Raw genomic sequence first — 19,246 nt, forward strand, 5'->3', positions numbered from 1 at the left:
AGAAACAGAAACTTCTCCTCCAATTGTTTGATTTGTCTCTTCTGAGCTTCGATGAATTCTTTCAGCTCTTTGTTCCTCTAGGACGGACAAATGGAAAGTGGCATTCAAAAGCCAGTAAGCGTGCAAGTAAGTGCCGGGCTGGCTTTGGGCCCTTACCTGTTGCGCGCTGTGCAGCAGATCCATTCTCTCTTGGAGGATGCAAGCGTCGCGCTCCCTCAACTCGCACATCAGGGCTCGCTTCCATTGGTCCACGGCGCTCCTAAGCTCTTCTCTCTGATCCGCCGTCAGCACGTCATTCACGCCAGCGTGGCTGGCTTTTTCGCCGTCCGTGGCGGGGCAGTCCCGCTGCGGTAGCGCCTCGTACAACATGGCCTCCAGCTCCAGGATCCTCTGGGCCGCAATCCTCGTCCATCAGTGGTCCGGCGGGAGATTTGAGGGCGGCTTACCTTATGAGCCTGGTCCATGGAACACTTCCTGAAGTCCAACTCTTCATCCAGGTAGCCCTTCTGCTTGCAGAACATATCCTAGCACAGCTCAAGGTCAGAATTGTTGGGGCACATTGCCGGAGTTCCCCTTGGCTGATGTCGCGTGTCTGTCTACCTTCTCACTTTCAATGTCCAACATCTTCTGTTGAAGTGCTGACTTGGTCACTTTGATGTATTCTAACCACTGAGGAAAGGCTGCTGTCACATAAGCAGAATGCGAGAGCGTGCGTGGACGTGCGCGTTACCTTCTCGGCTAGGGTGAGAAGGGTCCTGGCGTGAATCACGACCACCTGCTCCTCGTTGGTGAGATTCTGCAAGAGCCCAAAGGCACAGCGTCAACAAGCTTCTTTCAGCGCAAAGCCTTCCAAAAGTCACATTTGAGCCGCCGAGTCTCGTGGAGTGCGAACATAAGGAGTTCGACATACACTTACGGCGTTATAGCCCAGGATGTCCAGCTTCTTCATCAGATCACTGATGACGATGTCCGAGGGAAAGGCGCAAGGAGCAATGTAAGGTGTTCTGGGACCTCGGGTTAAGGTTAGGGTTGCGAGGGACGCCTTACCTACGCTCACGCCCTCGGCCTCGCAGTAGATCTGCAAAGGGCTGAGGCCGTCTGGGAAACGGACTTGCAGAAACTTCAAGACGGGGGAGCGCCACTCCCTCTCCTGAAAGGCAGAGGCATGCATCCGTCCGTCCGTCCGTCCGTCCGTCCGTCACATCTCTGGCCTCAACACGCTTGTGCGAGTCTTCCCACCTCCAGCTCCAGGATGCGGAACTCAAGCAGTTCGTTTTGGTCTCGGATATCCTGGATGTGCTCTTTCAGACGCGCTTCTTCCGCCTCCATCCGCCTGACCTGAAAAGACAGTCAGACCTCATCTGCGGGGCTTCCCGACAGGTGTGACGCCAAGCGACTCCGCCCAGCGCCTTTCTTTCCGTCACCTTTTCGGCCAACTGCTGATTGCTCTGACGCAGCAGCTGCTTCTCCTCCACCCACTTGACATTCTAGAAGAGACAAACGCGTGGACAGCTTTGGAATGTTGTGTCATTTTCATCCACAAATTCTTTGGTTGACTGGAAAATGACATTTGCTTTTCTCCGCATTTTCCCAGCCACGTTCGGGGGGGGGGGGGGGGGGGGGTTGGTCCAGTAATGCCAGACGGATGAGTGACTGAAGAATGTAGCTATTTTGTCTGAGAAAAAGGTGTGCTCATTGATGAGCTTACCTGTCCTTGTTGCTTCAGCGCTGACTCCAGATCTGCTACTCTGCTTTGATAGTGACCCATTTCTACCATCAGCTTTTCTCTGGTCTGAAAGGAGGAGGAGGGAGGCTCCTCCTCCTCCTTTCAGACCAGAGAACACCCGAGGCTGGGTGAGAACGGGGAGGCTGCGACCCGGCCGGGGGTTGCGGGAAGGGGCGCCACCTTGATCTCCTTCTCGGCGTCGTAGTCCCCTTTCGCTGGTCTGGGCTAGCAGAGCGTAGGCTCGTTGCAGCGCTTGATATTCTTGCGTCAGCTGGCGGTAGCGAAGCTCCGCCTCTTCATGCACACACCAATGCAACACAGCACTAGTACCAGAATCAGTCAGACCGGCGACAAAGCACCCGCGACGCAAAGACGAGTCCGATTCCAGGCTGAAGAGGAAAGTTTGGTGTCAATACGCTGGCAGAAATGGCGGGCTACCTCTTCGGGTTCCGTGTCGGGGGTTCTGTCGGTGTGAAAAGACAAGGACGATCCGTCCGAGTCCACCAACACGTCTTCGTCGTAGCCGTAAAATGTTTCGATGACCTGCGGGCGCGGAAGCAAACATCTCTCTGAACAAACTGAAGCGACACCTCACGATGAATCGACGAGAGGAACGATAGCGAGAAAAAGGCCATTTCATCTTGCGCAACACCAAGCAGCCGCAAACAAACAGACTCACCTTGCAGGACCTCACGCTTTGTTCCTCCTCAGAGATTCTCGACGTCGGTATCGTAGCAGCAAATCTCTCTCCTGTCGACACAAATAATCCGCCTTTGAGATTCTTTGGATGCAAAGGGAACGAACGGCTCCGGCGCAGAAACAAACGCGACTCACAATGACATTTCTGACATGAGCTCCTGTCTCCAGAGCCTGAAAAACACGTCACCGGCGATGATTGGAGGGACGCTCGTCTTTTCCAAAAGTGACAACTACAGGGTGTGTCAGGGTTTTCCAGATTATCTTTATCGTATCATTGTGTTGCTTTGACTTTGACTGCGACCTGTAATAAATAATATTATTTATCCCTTATTTATCCCTATCGCTTATCCCTTCCTACACAAAGTCGTAAAACACCCCTTGCTATGTTTTGACTAGAGGTCAAGGGCTTCCTCTATTCAATCCACTCTTACACCCACCCTGTTTCTCTTAATTAAAATGCTCGTGCAGGAGCCGAGAGTCAGACTTCATTCGTACAACGGATGGACTCTCCACCTGCAGGTGTCCAAAAGAACTTACTTGTCTCCCGTGTGGTTCTTGCAAAATAAGTTGGAGCGAGCGCAACTCTAACAGGGTGCATTTTGCCACTAGCTGCCTACGGACAATGACGTCGCGCTCGCGGCTCATGGTTGACGGGCTGAGCAGCCGGGCAAGTCCGTCGTTTTCAGCGCACAGCGAGTGGCAAAGGCGCTGACAAAACGGGAGCTTTGAGCTGCTGAAAACGGCAAAACAAGTCTAAAGCGTGTTCAAACGCGTGCGCACAATGCTCCTGCTTGAAAGGTCGGAATTTAAGGGGCCAATTTTTTGGATGGCGGCCGCCGGCCAAGCTTTGGACGGAAAAGGTTTCCTGGCGACAGCGAGCGAGCGCGGCGCTGCCGTACGTGCACCGAGTCGCCTGCCTGAAGACCTTGGACAAGTCGTCGATGATGTGCCGCTGCTCCACAACTTGAAGGAACTCCATTTCACCGTCCTGCTGGCCGCAACCGCGGTCCAGGTCATTGAGCGAACTAGGCCTTCTCTGTGGAACACAAATGCAGTGGACTCTGTTGGCACGCCGCCGTTGTCCGCGTCGACTTACCAAGCTTGCCATCTCCTCGTTCTCCTGGGTGACAAAGCGCACTTTGTTTTCAAGGCGACACAGCACCAGCGAGAGTTCTTCATTCTTCCTGCTCAGGCGTTTGTTTTTGTACAGGAGTGGCAGAAACTGGCTTTCTGTTTCTCTCAGTCGCTTTAGCTGCAAGCATGAAGTGCGGGATGTGAAAGACGCACAACACGCGGGCCAGAACGTATCCATTCCTTTTGCATCGGTTTGAACGGAATCGTGGCTTTGGCTCCCAATAAAAGACATCTACCAGGCAACCGACTCGCTGCGCCGCTCAACTAATAAGCAAGCGCAATGGGTGCCTCGCTGGATGGCGCGCATCAAACGTAGCGCAAACCTTCAAGCGTGCCGTCAATAAATTACCAGTTCATTGCGCTCTTCAGAAAGCAGGGCGTTTCGATCCTCCAGTTTCCTGATGACTGCGCTGAGCTCAGCGATTTTCAGATGAAACCGTCGCGTGTCCCGATCCTCCTGAGACTGAAAACGCCCCGCAACACACACACACAAGCACTCGTTCAAAGTTCAAAACTGTTTTTGTGCTACCTTCCTCCAGCAACGAACTAAGTCATGCGTACTGCAAGTGTGTGATGAGGTGGCTTACGCAATGAAGAAGGATTGCTAGTAGCGGCGTTGACCCCACTTCCAGGGTAGTTTAGGCCCGCCCTTTGGGAATCCCTCAGGGCAGCGATCTGCTGCTCGGCAGCCTGAGTCTGCAGCTGAAGGCGGTGGACGTGGCCGGCCCCAGGGCTTCATCCAAAACACTAACCGCTCTGTCTTTCAGCTTGATCTCATCCGTCTGGATGTACAAACGGGGAGCGCTCAGGCAGGCGGGCAAACTCATTTGCCAGAATTGTGACAAAAACAAAGAGAGCAACCGGCCAATTTTTTTCTTGAATCGACTAGAACACCTTTGCTGTGACAAAAGCGAAGCGAGCAACCGGACATTTTCTTCTTGTGAAATAGAATAGAATAGAATGCCTTAGGTGTCATTGCACTGCAGGTATACAACGAAATTGGGAACATAGCCACGCACCGCGCATCTGATCAGTCCTACCAGTCGGCGGATCTCCCTCTCGCAGTCTCTCTTGGTTCGGCTCAGCTCCTCCCGATGCTGGTGATGAGCCGATCGGAGCTCGGCCGCTCGGGACTGCCAGGCCTGCTGGGCCGCTGCCAGGGCTTCTTCCGCGCTCCTGGTGGAGGCGACACCGCTCGGTCTCCCGACACCGCCGCGTCTCCTCCACCTCCGCCAGCAAAGCGCCCCCCCTCCTCACCTGAGCAGACATTGCGCCACACCGGGCCGTTGAGACCGCAACGGAGCGCCGCGACGCTTACTGGGGACAAGCTACACAATACGGTAGCGGCCGCATCGAAGCCCGACGTGGCGTGCGGATAGTCAGACACGGATAGAGCGGATCACCTTGTCCATGGAGCCGTCCCTCAGGCTGAGGACCAAGGCATTCAGTCGCTGGATCTCTCCATCTTTGATTTTGATCACTCTCATCAGCTCCATTTCATGCTGCCGCAGTAATGTCTCCCTGGTAATGGCTAACTCTTTCTGCTTCTCCTCATGGAGTTTGCTTTTGAGTTCCGTCATGGCGGCGGTGGCACGGTGGTGCTCCGCCCGCAGGTCCTGACTTCTCTCTCTCTCCAGACAGCTGACCTGACATGACTTAGACTTAGACAAACTTTATTGTCATCTTGTCTGCACATGGTGCATACAAAACGAAATTCCGTTGCATACGTCTTACAACAAAGTAGTGATATTGCAGTTGAATAGAAGTAACATATCCTATGAAAATATATATATATACATATATACTATATATATATATATATATATATATATATATATATATATATATATATATTAAAATAAGTATAAAGTGCAGCAGTGATAATTATGCAATAGTGCAAGTAGGCAAAACAGTATTCAAGAGTGTGCAGAGGAATGCTAAACCATGTATTAAACTTCTATTTAAAGGGTTTATACAAGTTCAGTAAAGTTGGTAGTGCGAGATAGTGCAAGATAGAGGTCCGTAGTGTCATAAAGTACAGTTCTGTGAATGTGTGATGCAGAGTTCAGTTTAGAGCTCAACAGTTCTAGTGTTCAACAGTCTGATGACAGCAGGGAAAAAGCTGTTGCAGAACCTGGTGGACCTGCAGCGGATGCTGCAAACCTCTTCCCAGAGGGCAGCAGGGAGAACAGTCCATGGTGGGGGTGTGATGGGTCATTGATGATGTTACGGGCACGGGACATGCAGCGCTGAGATGAAATGTCCTGAATGGAGGGAAGAGGAGCCCCTATGATCCTCTCTGCTGTCCTCACCACTCTCCTCACGTTCTTCCAATCGGAGGCGGTGCAGCCTCCACACCACACAGAGAGACAGCTTGTCAGAATGCTCTCTATGGTGCTCCTGTAGAACGTCCTCATGATGGGTGGGGGCAGGTGGGCTCTCCTCATCCTCCGCAGGAAGTACAAGCGCTTCTGTGCCCTCTTGACCAGTGCCGTAGTGTTCATAGTCCAGGTGAGGTCTTCTGTGATGTGGACCCCCAGGAATTTGGTGGTGCTGACCACCTCCACAGCTGAGCTGTTGATGATCAGTGGAGCGTGGTGAGGCTGTTTTTTCCTGAAGTCGACGATGATCTCCTTCATCTTCTCCTCATTCAGGATCAGGCTGTTTTCTCTGCACCAGCCCACCAGCTGCTCCACCTCCTCTCTGTAGTCCAGGTCGTTGTTGTCTCTGATGAGCCCCACCACCGTTGTGTCGTCTGCTGACTTCACGATGTGATTGGTGGTGAACCTGAGGACGCAGTCGTGTGTCATCAGGGTGCACAGCAGGGGGCTCAGGACGCAGCCCTGAAGGGAGCCTGTGCTGAGGGTGATGACATCAGAGGTGTTCTGTCCGACCCGGACTGACTGAGGTCTGTTGGTGAGGAAGTCTAGCAGCCAGTTGCGAAGGGGGGTGTTGAAGCCCAGGTGTTCCAATTTTCCTACCAGATGCTGTGGGATGATGGTGTTAAACGCTGAGCTGAAGTCCAGGAACAGCCTCCGCACATGGGTGTTCTTCTCCTCCAGGTGAGCCAGGCTCAGGTGAAGAACGGAGGAGATGGCGTCCTGAGTGGAGCGGTTTTGCCGGTCGGCAAACTGGAACGGGTCAAATAATAGGGGGAGTCTGGAAACGATGTGACCTTTAAGCAGCCTTTCGAAGCACTTCATCATAACCGGAGTCAGTGCAACAGGCCGGTAATCATTAAATGAGGTGATTTGAGGTTTCTTCGGCACCGGAATGATGGAGGCAGTCTTAAAGCACGCCGGCACTGTGGCTTGGCCCAGCGAGGTGTTAAAAATGTCTGTGATGACCCCAGCCAGATGACTTGCACATTCCCTGAACACACGCCCAGGAATGTTGTCGGGGCCAGGGGCCTTACAGGGGTTGACTCTCCTCAGGGTCTTCAACACATCGGCGGAGTCAAGGCAGAGTACCTCCTCTTCCTGATGGGGACAGTTTTAACTGCTGGAGTGCCGTTTAGTGCCTCGAACCTCCCAAAGAAGTTATTTAGACCATTTAGAAAGTCAGCATCAACTACACCCACCGGGGGGGGGGAGGGTGAGTTGTAGTCTGTAATCGCCCGTATGCCTTGCCACATACTCCTGATGTTTTTGACGTCGTGGAAACGATCCTGAAATTTTCGACTGCGGTCTCGCTTCGCTATCCTGATGGCACGGTTCAAGTTGGCTCTCGCTGTCCTCAGTGTCTCCTTGTCGCCAGACTTGAAGGCAGAGTTCCGCGCTCGTAGCGTTTGACGTACCTCCTCAGTCATCCAGGGTCGTTGGTTGCCCCGGGTGATGATATTCTTAGTGGTGCTGACGTCCTCGGTGCATTTGTTGATGTAGGCTGACACAGTCATGGCACACGCATGTCTAATCTACATCGGGAAAACTGGGAGGGAGGGAGGCAGGCAGGGAGGCAGGCAGGGAGGCAGGCAGGGAGGCAGGCAGTGTCTGTCTGTTGAGGTTTTCACCTTGTTCTTCTCCTGCTGAAGTTCTAACTGGACGTCCATCAGTTTGGTTCTCAGCTCGTCATTGGCGGCCTGAAGGGCGTCCGTTCGCTCCGCCTTGGCCCGCCCTGCCGGAGCTCGTTTGGACATCTCTTACTCGAGTCTCGCCCGGTCGTCAGTCAGAGATCACAACATTTGTACCTGGAGAGCACAAACGCAGCGCTGTTTTCCACTGGCTTCGAACTCAACTTCAATCGGTACCGTAACTTACAACATCATAAACATAGAACTAGCTTGACTTATTCATTGAATAAATGCATTTGGTTCTTCAAAACTGCATCACGCAACATAGCGTGACCGAGACGGCCGTTATCCACCTGCGTGAAGTTATTTGGTGAAATGAATGAGATGTTTAAGACACCATCGTTCTGTCTCTATGTAGATGAAGGTAAATAATCGATTGCTGAAGGTCCAAAGGTGTTGTGATAAACAAATAAACATATTAGTGATTAGTGACATATTTGTGATAAACATATTAGGCAGGATAATCACATATGTTAACGTGACTGCCCACACTGTATTTATTTATGGTTATTTGTTAAATCGAGTACTGTTAGACATGAAATAGGAAGTGTTTAACATAAATGGAAGACGAAAGGGGTACTCACCATTGTAGCTCCTGCTGGTCAATGATACGAGCCTCTTCTTGCAGTGGAAAACATACAGCCAACAAACACCGTGGAACCTAAAGGAATGAAATTAAACATTAACATTTAGCCTCAACCAACATTCACAGATACAACGCAACGCAAACTACACAAACGTAAATCTTTTTAAACACAATGAGTTGTACTTACCGTGTACGCTCTAGACGGTCCACTTGCAAGCGGAAAATAAAGATATTTCTGTTGATAATCGTCGTGTTTGTATCCGGTGTCTCGCTCAAGGCCATTGCGCCCACAGATTTGAATTTTGGCGAGAGTTCAGCCTATTGACGTCATTTCCGCGGTGTAATACCCGCATATCTGAAACGGCAAAGTTAAGAGTAGAGTTAAATAAAGTTTTTAGTCAACGCAATAATTTACAACCGTTGACCAGTCGAAATAATCGTCGAAATTTGGCGTCTGTGGCTGGAAGCAGACGCCGAGTTCGACATTCCTCCCAAACGCCACACTCCCTCGCTTTTCAGGGCTAAAAAAAAACAGTTGTAATTACCTTGTACGCTCTAGACGGTCAAGTTGCAAGCTGAAAACAAAAATATTTGCCTTGTTAGTCATCGTGTTACTAACAGCTGTGTCTTGTTTGCCAGAACTGCCGCTTTCCTACTTCCTGTTGCAAGCCACGCCCACGGATTATAATTTTGCCGTGAGTTCCGCCTATTGACGTCATGTCCGCGTCACATGACTGCGACGTAATATTATCTAAAACTGTTTGTGCGGTATTGTGTTGTTCTGTGCGGTATTGTGTTATTCTGTGCGGCGTCGTGTTGTTCTGTGCGGCGTCGTGTTGTTCAGTGCGGCATGGTGTTGTTCAGTGCGGCATGGTGTTGTTCAGTGCGGCATGGTGTTGTTCAGTGCGGCATAATGTTGTTCAGTGCGGCATAATGTTGTTCAGTGCGGCATGGTGTTGTTCAGTGCGGCATGGTGTTGTTCAGTGCGGCATGGTGTTGTTCAGTGCGGCATAATGTTGTTCAGTGCGCCATAATGTTGTTCAGTGCGGCATGGTGTTGTTCAGTGCGGGATGGTGTTGTTCAGTGCAGGATGGTGTTGTTCAGTGCGGCATGGTGTTGTTCAATGCGGCATGGTGTTGTTCAGTGCGGGATGGTGTTGTTCAGTGCGGCATGGTGTTGTTCAGTGCGGCATAATGTTGTTCAGTGCGGCATGGTGTTGTTCAGTGCGGCATGGTGTTGTTCAGTGCGGCATGGTGTTGTTCAGTGCGGCATGGTGTTGTTCAGTGCGGAATGGTGTTGTTCAGTGCGGCATGGTGTTGTTCAGTCCGGGATGGTGTTGTTCAATGCGGGATCGTGTTGTTCAGTGCGGGGTGGTGTTGTTCAGTGCGGGATGGTGTTGTTCAGTGCGGCATGGTGTTGTTCAATGCGGCATGGTGTTGTTCAGTGCGGGATGGTGTTGTTCATTGCGGCATGGTGTTGTTCAGTGCGGCATGGTGTTGTTCAGTGCGGCATGGTGTTGTTCAGTGCGGCATGGTGTTGTTCAGTGCGGCATAATGTTGTTCAGTGCGGCATGGTGTTGTTCAGTGTGGAAAGGTGTTGTTCAGTGCAGGATGGTGTTGTTCAGTGCGGCATGGTGTTGTTCAATGCAGGATCGTGTTGTTCAGTGCAGCATAATGTTGTTCAGTGCAGCATGGTGTTGTTCAGTGCGGCATGGTGTTGTTCAATGCGGCATGGTGTTGTTCACTGCGGGATGGTGTTGTTCAATGCGGGATCGTGTTGTTCAGTGCGGCATAATGTTGTTTAGTGCGGCATAATGTTGTTCAGTGCGGCATAATGTTGTTCAGTGCGGCATGGTGTTGTTCAGTGCGGCATGGTGTTGTTCAGTGCGGCATGGTGTTGTTCAGTGCAGGATGGTGTTGTTCAGTGCGGCATGGTGTTGTTCAATGCGGCATGGTGTTGTTCAGTGCGGGATGGTGTTGTTCAGTGCAGGATGGTGTTGTTCAGTGCGGCATGGTGTTGTTCAGTGCGGAATGGTGTTGTTCAGTGCGGCATGGTGTTGTTCAGTGCGGCATGGTGTTGTTCAGTGCAGGATGGTGTTGTTCAATGCGGGATCGTGTTGTTCAGTGCGGCATGGTGTTGTTCAGTGCGGCATGGTGTTGTTCAGTGCGGCATAATGTTGTTCAGTGCGGCATGGTGTTGTTCAGTGCGGCATGGTGTTGTTCAGTGCGGCATGGTGTTGTTCAGTGCGGCATGGTGTTGTTCAGTGCGGCATAATGTTGTCCAGTGCGCCATAATGTTGTTCAGTGCGGCATGGTGTTGTTTAGTGCGGGATGGTGTTGTTCAGTGCAGGATGGTGTTGTTCAGTGCGGCATGGTGTTGTTCAATGCGGCATGGTGTTGTTCAGTGCGGGATGGTGTTGTTCAGTGCGGCATGGTGTTGTTCAGTGCGGCATAATGTTGTTCAGTGCGGCATGGTGTTGTTCAGTGCGGCATGGTGTTGTTCAGTGCGGCATGGTGTTGTTCAGTGCGGCATGGTGTTGTTCAGTGCGGAATGGTGTTGTTCAGTGCGGCATGGTGTTGTTCAGTGCGGGATGGTGTTGTTCAATGCGGGATCGTGTTGTTCAGTGCGGGGTGGTGTTGTTCAGTGCAGGATGGTGTTGTTCAGTGCAGGATGGTGTTGTTCAGTGCGGCATGGTGTTGTTCAATGCAGGATCGTGTTGTTCAGTGCAGCATAATGTTGTTCAGTGCAGCATGGTGTTGTTCAGTGCGGCATGGTGTTGTTCAATGCGGCATGGTGTTGTTCAGTGCGGGATGGTGTTGTTCAGTGCGGCATGGTTTTTTTTTCAGTGCGGCATAATGTTGTTCAGTGCGGCATGGTGTTGTTCAGTGCGGCATGGTGTTGTTCAGTGCAGGATGGTGTTGTTCAGTGCGGCATGGTGTTGTTCAATGCAGGATCGTGTTGTTCAGTGCAGCATAATGTTGTTCAGTGCAGCATGGTGTTGTTCAGTGCGGCATGGTGTTGTTCAATGCGGCATGGTGTTGTTCACTGCGGGATGGTGTTGTTCAATGCGGGATCATGTTGTTCAGTGCAGCATAATGTTGTTCAGTGCAGCATGGTGTTGTTCAGTGCGGCATGGTGTTGTTCAGTGCGACATAATGTTGTTTAGTGCGGCATAATGTTGTTCAGTGCGGCATAATGTTGTTCAGTGCGGCATGGTGTTGTTCAGTGCGGCATGGTGTTGTTCAGTGCGGCATGGTGTTGTTCAGTGCAGGATGGTGTTGTTCAGTGCGGCATGGTGTTGTTTAATGCGGCATGGTGTTGTTCAGTGCGGGATGGTGTTGTTCAGTGCAGGATGGTGTCGTTCAGTGCGGCATGGTGTTGTTCAGTGCGGAATGGTGTTGTTCAGTGCGGCATGGTGTTGTTCAGTGCGGCATGGTGTTGTTCAGTGCAGGATGGTGTTGTTCAATGCGGGATCGTGTTGTTCAGTGCGGCATGGTGTTGTTCAGTGCGGCATGGTGTTGTTCAGTGCGGCATAATGTTGTTCAGTGCGGCATGGTGTTGTTCAGTGCGGCATGGTGTTCAGTGCGGCATGGTGTTGTTCAGTGCGGCATGGTGTTGTTCAGTGCGGCATAATGTTGTCCAGTGCGCCATAATGTTGTTCAGTGCGGCATGGTGTTGTTTAGTGCGGGATGGTGTTGTTCAGTGCAGGATGGTGTTGTTCAGTGCGGCATGGTGTTGTTCAATGCGGCATGGTGTTGTTCAGTGCGGGATGGTGTTGTTCAGTGCGGCATGGTGTTGTTCAGTGCGGCATGGTGTTGTTCAGTGCGGCATGGTGTTGTTCAGTGCGGCATGGTGTTGTTCAGTGCGGCATGGTGTTGTTCAGTGCGGCATGGTGTTGTTCAGTGCGGCATGGTGTTGTTCAGTGCGGGATGGTGTTCAATGCGGGATCGTGTTGTTCAGTGCGGGGTGGTGTTGTTCAGTGCAGGATGGTGTTGTTCAGTGCAGGATGGTGTTGTTCAGTGCGGCATGGTGTTGTTCAATGCAGGATCGTGTTGTTCAGTGCAGCATAATGTTGTTCAGTGCAGCATGGTGTTGTTCAGTGCGGCATGGTGTTGTTCAATGCGGCATGGTGTTGTTCAGTGCGGGATGGTGTTGTTCAGTGCGGCATGGTGTTGTTCAGTGCGGCATAATGTTGTTCAGTGCGGCATGGTGTTGTTCAGTGCGGCATGGTGTTGTTCAGTGCGACATAATGTTGTTCAGTGCGGCATAATGTTGTTCAGTGCGGCATGGTGTTGTTCAGTGCGGCATGGTGTTGTTCAGTGCGGCATGGTGTTGTTCAGTGCAGGATGGTGTTGTTCAGTGCAGGATGGTGTTGTTCAATGCGGGATGGTGTTGTTCAGTGCGGGATGGTGTTGTTCAGTGCAGGATGGTGTTGTTCAGTGCGGCATGGTGTTGTTCAATGCGGCATGGTGTTGTTCAGTGCAGGATGGTGTTGTTCAGTGCGGCATGGTGTTGTTCAATGCGGCATGGTGTTGTTCAATGCGGCATGGTGTTGTTCAGTGCGGCATGGTGTTGTTCAGTGCGGCATGGTGTTGTTCAGTGCAGCGTAATGTTGTTCAGTGCGGCATGGTGTTGTTCAGTGCGGAATGGTGTTGTTCAGTGCGGCATGGTGTTGTTCAGTGCAGGATGGTGTTGTTCAGTGCGGCATGGTGTTGCTCAGTGCGGCATGGTGTTGTTCAGTGCGGGATGGTGTTGTTCATTGCGGCATGGTGTTGTTCAGTGCGGCATGGTGTTGTTCAGTGCGGCATGGTGTTGTTCAGTGCGGCATAATGTTGTTCAGTGCGCCATAATGTTGTTCAGTGCGGCATGGTGTTGTTCAGTGCGGGATGGTGTTGTTCAGTGCAGGATGGTGTTGTTCAGTGCGGCATGGTGTTGTTCAGTGCGGCATGGTGTTGTTCAGTGCGGCATAATGTTGTTCAGTGCGGCATAATGTTGTTCAGTGCGGGATGGTGTTGTTCATTGCGGCATGGTGTTGTTCAGTGCGGCATGGTGTTGTTCAGTGCGGCATGGTGTTGTTCAGTGCGGGATGGTGTTGTTCAGTGCAGGATGGTGTTGTTCAGTGCGGCATGGTGTTGTTCAGTGCGGCATGGTGTTGTTCATTTCGGCATAATGTTGTTCAGTGCGGCATAATGTTGTTTAGTGCGGCATGGTGTTGTTCAGTGCGGGATGGTGTTGTTCAGTGCGTTATAATGTTGTTCAGTGCGGCATGGTGTTGTTCAGTGCGGCATGGTGTTGTTCAGTGCGGCATGGTGTTGTTCAGTGCGGCATAATGTTGTTCAGTGCGGCATAATGTTGTTCAGTGCGGCATGGTGTTGTTCAGTGCGGGATGGTGTTGTTCAGTGCGGGATGGTGTTGTTCAGTGCGGCATGGTGTTCAATGCGGAATGGTGTTGTTCAGTGCAGGATGGTGTTGTTCAGTGCGGCATGGTGTTGTTCAGTGCGGCATAATGTTGTTCAGTGCGGCATGGTGTTGTTCAGTGCGGCATGGTGTTGTTCAGTGCGGCATGGTGTTGTTCAGTGCGGCATAATGTTGTTCAGTGCGGCATGGTGTTGTTCAGTGCGGCATGGTGTTGTTCAGTGCGGCATAATGTTCAGTGCGGCATAATGTTGTTCAGTGCGGCATGGTGTTGTTCAGTGCGGGATGGTGTTGTTCAGTGCAGGATGGTGTTGTTCAGTGCGGCATGGTGTTCAGTGCGGGATGGTGTCTTTCAGTGCGGCATGGTGTCGTTCAGTGCGGCATGGTGTCTTTCAGTGCGGCATGGTGTCGTTCAGTGAGGCATGGTGTTGTTCAGTGCGGCATGGTGTTGTTTAGTGCGGCATGGTGTTGTTCAGTGCGGGATGGTGTTGTTCAGTGTGGCATGGTGTTCAGTGCGGCATGGTGTTGTTCAGTGCGGTATCGTGTTGTTCAGTGCGGTATCGTGTTTCTCAGTGCGGTATCGTGTTGTTCAGTGCAGTATCGTTGTGTTGTTCGTATTGTGTTTAACACTTAGCCTCTAACACTTAGCCTCTAACACTTAGCCTCTAGCATCTAGAAGGTAAATAAATAGGAAGGAAGGACTCACCGGTGACGTCTTCGCCCACGTCCAAGCGTTGTACTTTGTATTTTCATCCTTCTGACAGTGGAAAACATAGCCAACAAACACCGTGGAACCTAAACGAATGAAAGAAAACTATCATTTGGCCACAACCAACATTCACAGATACAACACAATGTGACGTGCGGGGTTGAGGTTAAAGGTTGAGTGAAGGGCCCTCGTTTTAAACTACTTTTTTGAAAAGGATTGGGAACAAGTAAGACGTATTTAATTTATTTAATGGGAAGTAGTAAGAGCTATTGAATTTAATCTATGTATTATATTCTATTGTATTGTATTCTGTTGTATTCTTTTGGATTGTATTCACACTAACCCCACTAAAACTTCAGCCCACAAAAACTCGCCTCTGGCGCCTAGCCTCTGGCACTTAGCCTCTAACACTTAGCCTTTAACACTTAGCCTTTAACACTTAGCCTTTAACACTTAGCCTAGAAGGTGAATAAATAGGGTTAAAGGTTGAGTGAAGGGACCTCGTTTTAAACTACTTTTTTGTAAAGGAGTGGGAACAAGTAAGACGTATTTAATTTATTTAATGGGAAGTAGTAAGACTTATTAAATTTATTTAATCTACTTTTCTTCCCAGGCAAAATTTGATGTGCTGCAATTCCAAATTTCCAAAGTGAATGAAGGAATGAAGTCCTTTAAATTATGATTTTGTATAAATACTAGGCATTAACACAAAATCGACGGCACAAAATGGGCAGACTTTACTTGTTTGAAAAGGACTGGTTACAAGACAGACTTTTTTAATTTATTTAATGGGAAGAAGACTTATTTAGTTTAATTGATCTATTTTTGTTCCCTGGCAAAATTCGATTTGCTGCAATTCCAAATTTCCAAAGTGAATGAAGGAAAGAAGTCGTTTAAATTATGATTTTGTTTAAATACTAGGCATAGACACAAAATCTACGGCACAAAATGGGCAGACTTTACTTGTTTGAAGAGGACTGGTTACAAGACAGACTTTTCTGATTTATTTAATGGGAAGAAGACTTATTTAGTTTATTTAATCTATTTTTGTTCCCTGGCAAAATTGGATTTGCTGAAATTGTATTTTGCCAAATCTTGCCTTGAGACCTGATAGGAAGTATTAAACGCTTAGTTAAATCAATACAAGTTGGTAATAAGAGCGAGTAATGTTGGTTGAACCGATGAATGAAGGTTGAAAGCAATTTAAATTATGACTTTGTATAAATACTAGATATTAACAGAACATCTACTGCGCGAAATGGGCAGAGTTTACTTGTTTGAGAAGGAGTGGCTTATTCAAAACTAAGATTTATTTAATCTGTTTGTTCCCAGGCAAAATTGGATGTGATGCAATTCCAAATTTCACCACATGATGGTGCCCAATTTTGACTTCATAGGACATATTAAACACTTAGCTTGTTATTATGTTCAAGGTAATCAGATTTGTTTATTATTCTAATGGCCTCTTCAAAACTATTCTGGATTACTACTTTGGATCTATTCTACATTACTTGGCAACAACATACTCTGTAACAGATTAGGCAGTATAATCATATCTGTTAACTTGAGAGTGCCCACACTCAATCTACTTATCGTGATGTGTTAAATCAATTACTGTTAGACATTATTTGTCTGATAATCTACCAAATCTTTGAATTGAAGAATTTGTGATTTAATTAATAGCTTGTTGTTATGTTAAGGGTAATCAGACTTGTATATAATTCTAATGGCCTTCTTTTGAAAACTATTCTGAATTACAACTTTGGATCTTATATTACTTTGCAACAATCTACTCCGTGACAGATTAGGCAGTATAATCACATATGTTAACTTCAGTGCCCACACTGTATTTATTTATGGTTATTTGTTAAATCAAGTACTGTTAGACATGAAATAGGAAGTGTTTAACATAAATGTTATGGCTACTCACCATTGTAGCTCGCTCCTGGTCAATGATACGAGCCTCTTCTTGCAGTGGAAAACTTGCAGCCAACAAACACCGTGGAACCTAAAGGAATGAAATTAAACATTAACATTTCGCCTCGACCAATTTTCACACGTACAACGCAACGCGGCTACACTTCTGCTATTACAAACGTAAATCTCCTTAAACACAATGAGTGTTACTTACCGTGTACGCTCTAGACGGTCCAGTTGCAAGCAGAAAATAAAGATATTTCTGTTGATAATCGTCGCTGCTCAGTGGCTCACGGCCATCGCGCCAACAGATTTGAATTTTGGCGGAGGTTCGGGCAATTACGTCATATCCACGGCACATGACTGCGACGTAATACCCGCTTATCTGAAACGGCAGTTAAAAGTAGAGTTACATCAAGTTTTCTTGGAACCTAAACGAATGAAAGAAAACTATCATTTGGCCACAACCAACATTCACAGATACAACACAACGTGCGGGGTTGGGGTTAAAGATTGAGTGAAGGGCCCTCGTTTTAAACTACTGTTTTGAAAAGGAGTGGGAACAAGTAAGACGTATTTAATTTATTTAATGGGAAGTAGTAAGACTTATTAAATTTATTTAATCTACTTTTCTTCCCAGGCAAAATTTGATGTGCTGCAATTCCAAATTTCCAAAGTGAATGAAGGAATGAAGTCCTTTAAATTATGATTTTGTATAAATACTAGGCATTAACACAAAATCGACGGCACAAAATGGGCAGACTTTACTTGTTTGAAAAGGACTGGTTACAAGACAGACTTTTTTAATTTATTTAATGGGAAGAAGACTTATTTAGTTTAATTGATCTATTTTTGTTCCCTGCCAAAATTCGATTTGCTGCAATTCCAAATTTCCAAAGTGAATGAAGGAAAGAAGTCGTTTAAATTATGATTTTGTTTAAATACTAGGCATAGACACAAAATCTACGGCACAAAATGGGCAGACTTTACTTGTTTGAAGAGGACTGGTTACAAGACAGACTTTTCTGATTTATTTAATGGGAAGAGGACTTATTTAGTTTATTTAATCTATTTTTGTTCCCTGGCAAAATTGGATTTGCTGAAATTGTATTTTGCCAAATCTCGATTTGAGACCTGATAGGAAGTATTAAACGCTTAGTTAAATCAATACAAGTTGGTAATAAGAGCGAGTAATGTTGGTTGAACCGATGAATGAAGGTTGAAAGCAATTTAAATTATGACTTTGTATAAATACTAGATATTAACAGAACATCTACTGCGCAAAATGGGCAGAGTTTACTTGTTTGAGAAGGAGTGGCTTATTCAAAACTAAGATTTATGTAATCTGTTTGTTCCCAGGCAAAATTGGATGTGATGCAATTCCAAATTTCACCACATGATGGTGCCCAATTTTGACTTCATAGGACATATTAAACACTTAGCTTGTTATTATGTTCAAGGTAATCAGATTTGTTTATCATTCTAATGGCCTCTTCAAAACTATTCTGGATTACTACTTTGGATCTATTCTACATTACTTGGCAACAACATACTCTGTAACAGATTAGGCAGTATAATCACATATGTTAACTTGAGAGTGCCCACACTCAATCTACTTATCGTGATGTGTTAAATCAATTACTGTTAGACATTATTTGTCTGATAATCTACCAAATCTTTGAATTGAAGAATTTGTGATTTAATTAATAGCTTGTTCAGGGTAATCAGACTTGTATATAATTCTAATGGCCTTCTTTTGAAAACTATTCTGAATTACAACTTTGGATCTTATATTACTTTGCAACAATCTACTCCGTGACAGATTAGGCAGTATAATCACATATGTTAACTTCAGTGCCCACACTGTATTTATTTATGGTTATTTGTTAAATCAAGTACTGTTAGACATGAAATAGGAAGTGTTTAACATAAATGTTATGGCTACTCACCATTGTAGCTCGCTCCTGGTCAATGATACGAGCCTCTTCTTGCAGTGGAAAACTTGCAGCCAACAAACACCGTGGAACCTAAAGGAATGAAATTAAACATTAACATTTCGCCTCGACCAATTTTCACACGTACAACGCAACGCGGCTACACTTCTGCTATTACAAACGTAAATCTCCTTAAACACAATGAGTGTTACTTACCGTGTACGCTCTAGACGGTCCAGTTGCAAGCAGAAAATAAAGATATTTCTGTTGATAATCGTCGCTGCTCAGTGGCTCACGGCCATCGCGCCAACAGATTTGAATTTTGGCGGAGGTTCGGGCAATTACGTCATATCCGCGGCATTTGACTGCGACGTAATACCCGCTTATCTGAAACGGCAGTTAAAAGTAGAGTTACATCAAGTTTTCTTGGAACCTAAACGAATGAAAGAAAACTATCATTTGGCCACAACCAACATTCACAGATACAACACAACGTGCGGGGTTGAGGTTAAAGATTGAGTGAAGGGCCCTCGTTTTAAACTACTGTTTTGAAAAGGAGTGGGAACAAGTAAGACGTATTTAATTTATTTAATGGGAAGTAGTAAGACTTATTAAATTTATTTAATCTACTTTTCTTCCCAGGCAAAATTTGATGTGCTGCAATTCCAAATTTCCAAAGTGAATGAAGGAATGAAGTCCTTTAAATTATGATTTTGTATAAATACTAGGCATTAACACAAAATCGACGGCACAAAATGGGCAGACTTTACTTGTTTGAAAAGGACTGGTTACAAGACAGACTTTTTTAATTTATTTAATGGGAAGAAGACTTATTTAGTTTAATTGATCTATTTTTGTTCCCTGCCAAAATTCGATTTGCTGCAATTCCAAATTTCCAAAGTGAATGAAGGAAAGAAGTCGTTTAAATTATGATTTTGTTTAAATACTAGGCATAGACACAAAATCTACGGCACAAAATGGGCAGACTTTACTTGTTTGAAGAGGACTGGTTACAAGACAGACTTTTCTGATTTATTTAATGGGAAGAGGACTTATT

At 47.3% G+C, this 19,246-nt stretch overlaps 1 protein-coding gene across 1 annotated transcript; it reads right to left on the reverse strand.

Moving 5' to 3' along the window:
• Positions 1-215: 215 nt before the first annotated feature.
• On the reverse strand, positions 216-18,668 carry LOC148377944 (uncharacterized). Its single transcript, XM_088368090.1, has 18 exons — positions 18,406-18,668; positions 18,205-18,282; positions 16,470-16,640; positions 16,269-16,346; positions 14,336-14,424; positions 8,760-8,789; positions 8,402-8,569; positions 8,213-8,289; positions 6,046-7,745; positions 1,709-1,825; positions 1,425-1,487; positions 1,240-1,338; positions 917-1,150; positions 731-796; positions 601-669; positions 447-524; positions 266-390; positions 216-219 (listed from the first exon to the last, which is right to left on the reverse strand). Exons 9-18 carry the CDS (start codon positions 6,763-6,765, stop codon positions 216-218), a joined length of 1,575 nt encoding a protein of 524 aa, XP_088224216.1. The 5' UTR covers positions 6,766-7,745; positions 8,213-8,289; positions 8,402-8,569; positions 8,760-8,789; positions 14,336-14,424; positions 16,269-16,346; positions 16,470-16,640; positions 18,205-18,282; positions 18,406-18,668.
• Between the last annotated feature and the right edge of the window lie 578 nt (positions 18,669-19,246).

The sequence above is a fragment of the Syngnathus floridae genome, unplaced genomic scaffold, assembly GCF_059516105.1.
Source record: "Syngnathus floridae isolate MCC-2025c unplaced genomic scaffold, RoL_Sflo_1.0 HiC_scaffold_74, whole genome shotgun sequence".
NCBI classification, from domain to species: Eukaryota; Metazoa; Chordata; class Actinopteri; order Syngnathiformes; family Syngnathidae; genus Syngnathus; species Syngnathus floridae.

What these genes read in the sequence shown, in the direction of transcription:
- LOC148377944 (XM_088368090.1), bottom strand. Translation starts at nt 6,765, where the DNA reads ATGATGAAGTGCTTCGAAAGGCTGCTTAAAGGTCACATCGTTTCCAGA. An exon ending in CGCTGAAGCAACAAGGACAG is followed by an intron (nt 1,488 to 1,708) that starts GTAAGCTCATCA and finishes TGTCTCTTCTAG; the next exon opens with AATGTCAAGTGGGTGGAGGA. An exon ending in ATCAGCAGTTGGCCGAAAAG is followed by an intron (nt 1,339 to 1,424) that starts GTGACGGAAAGA and finishes CTGTCTTTTCAG; the next exon opens with GTCAGGCGGATGGAGGCGGA.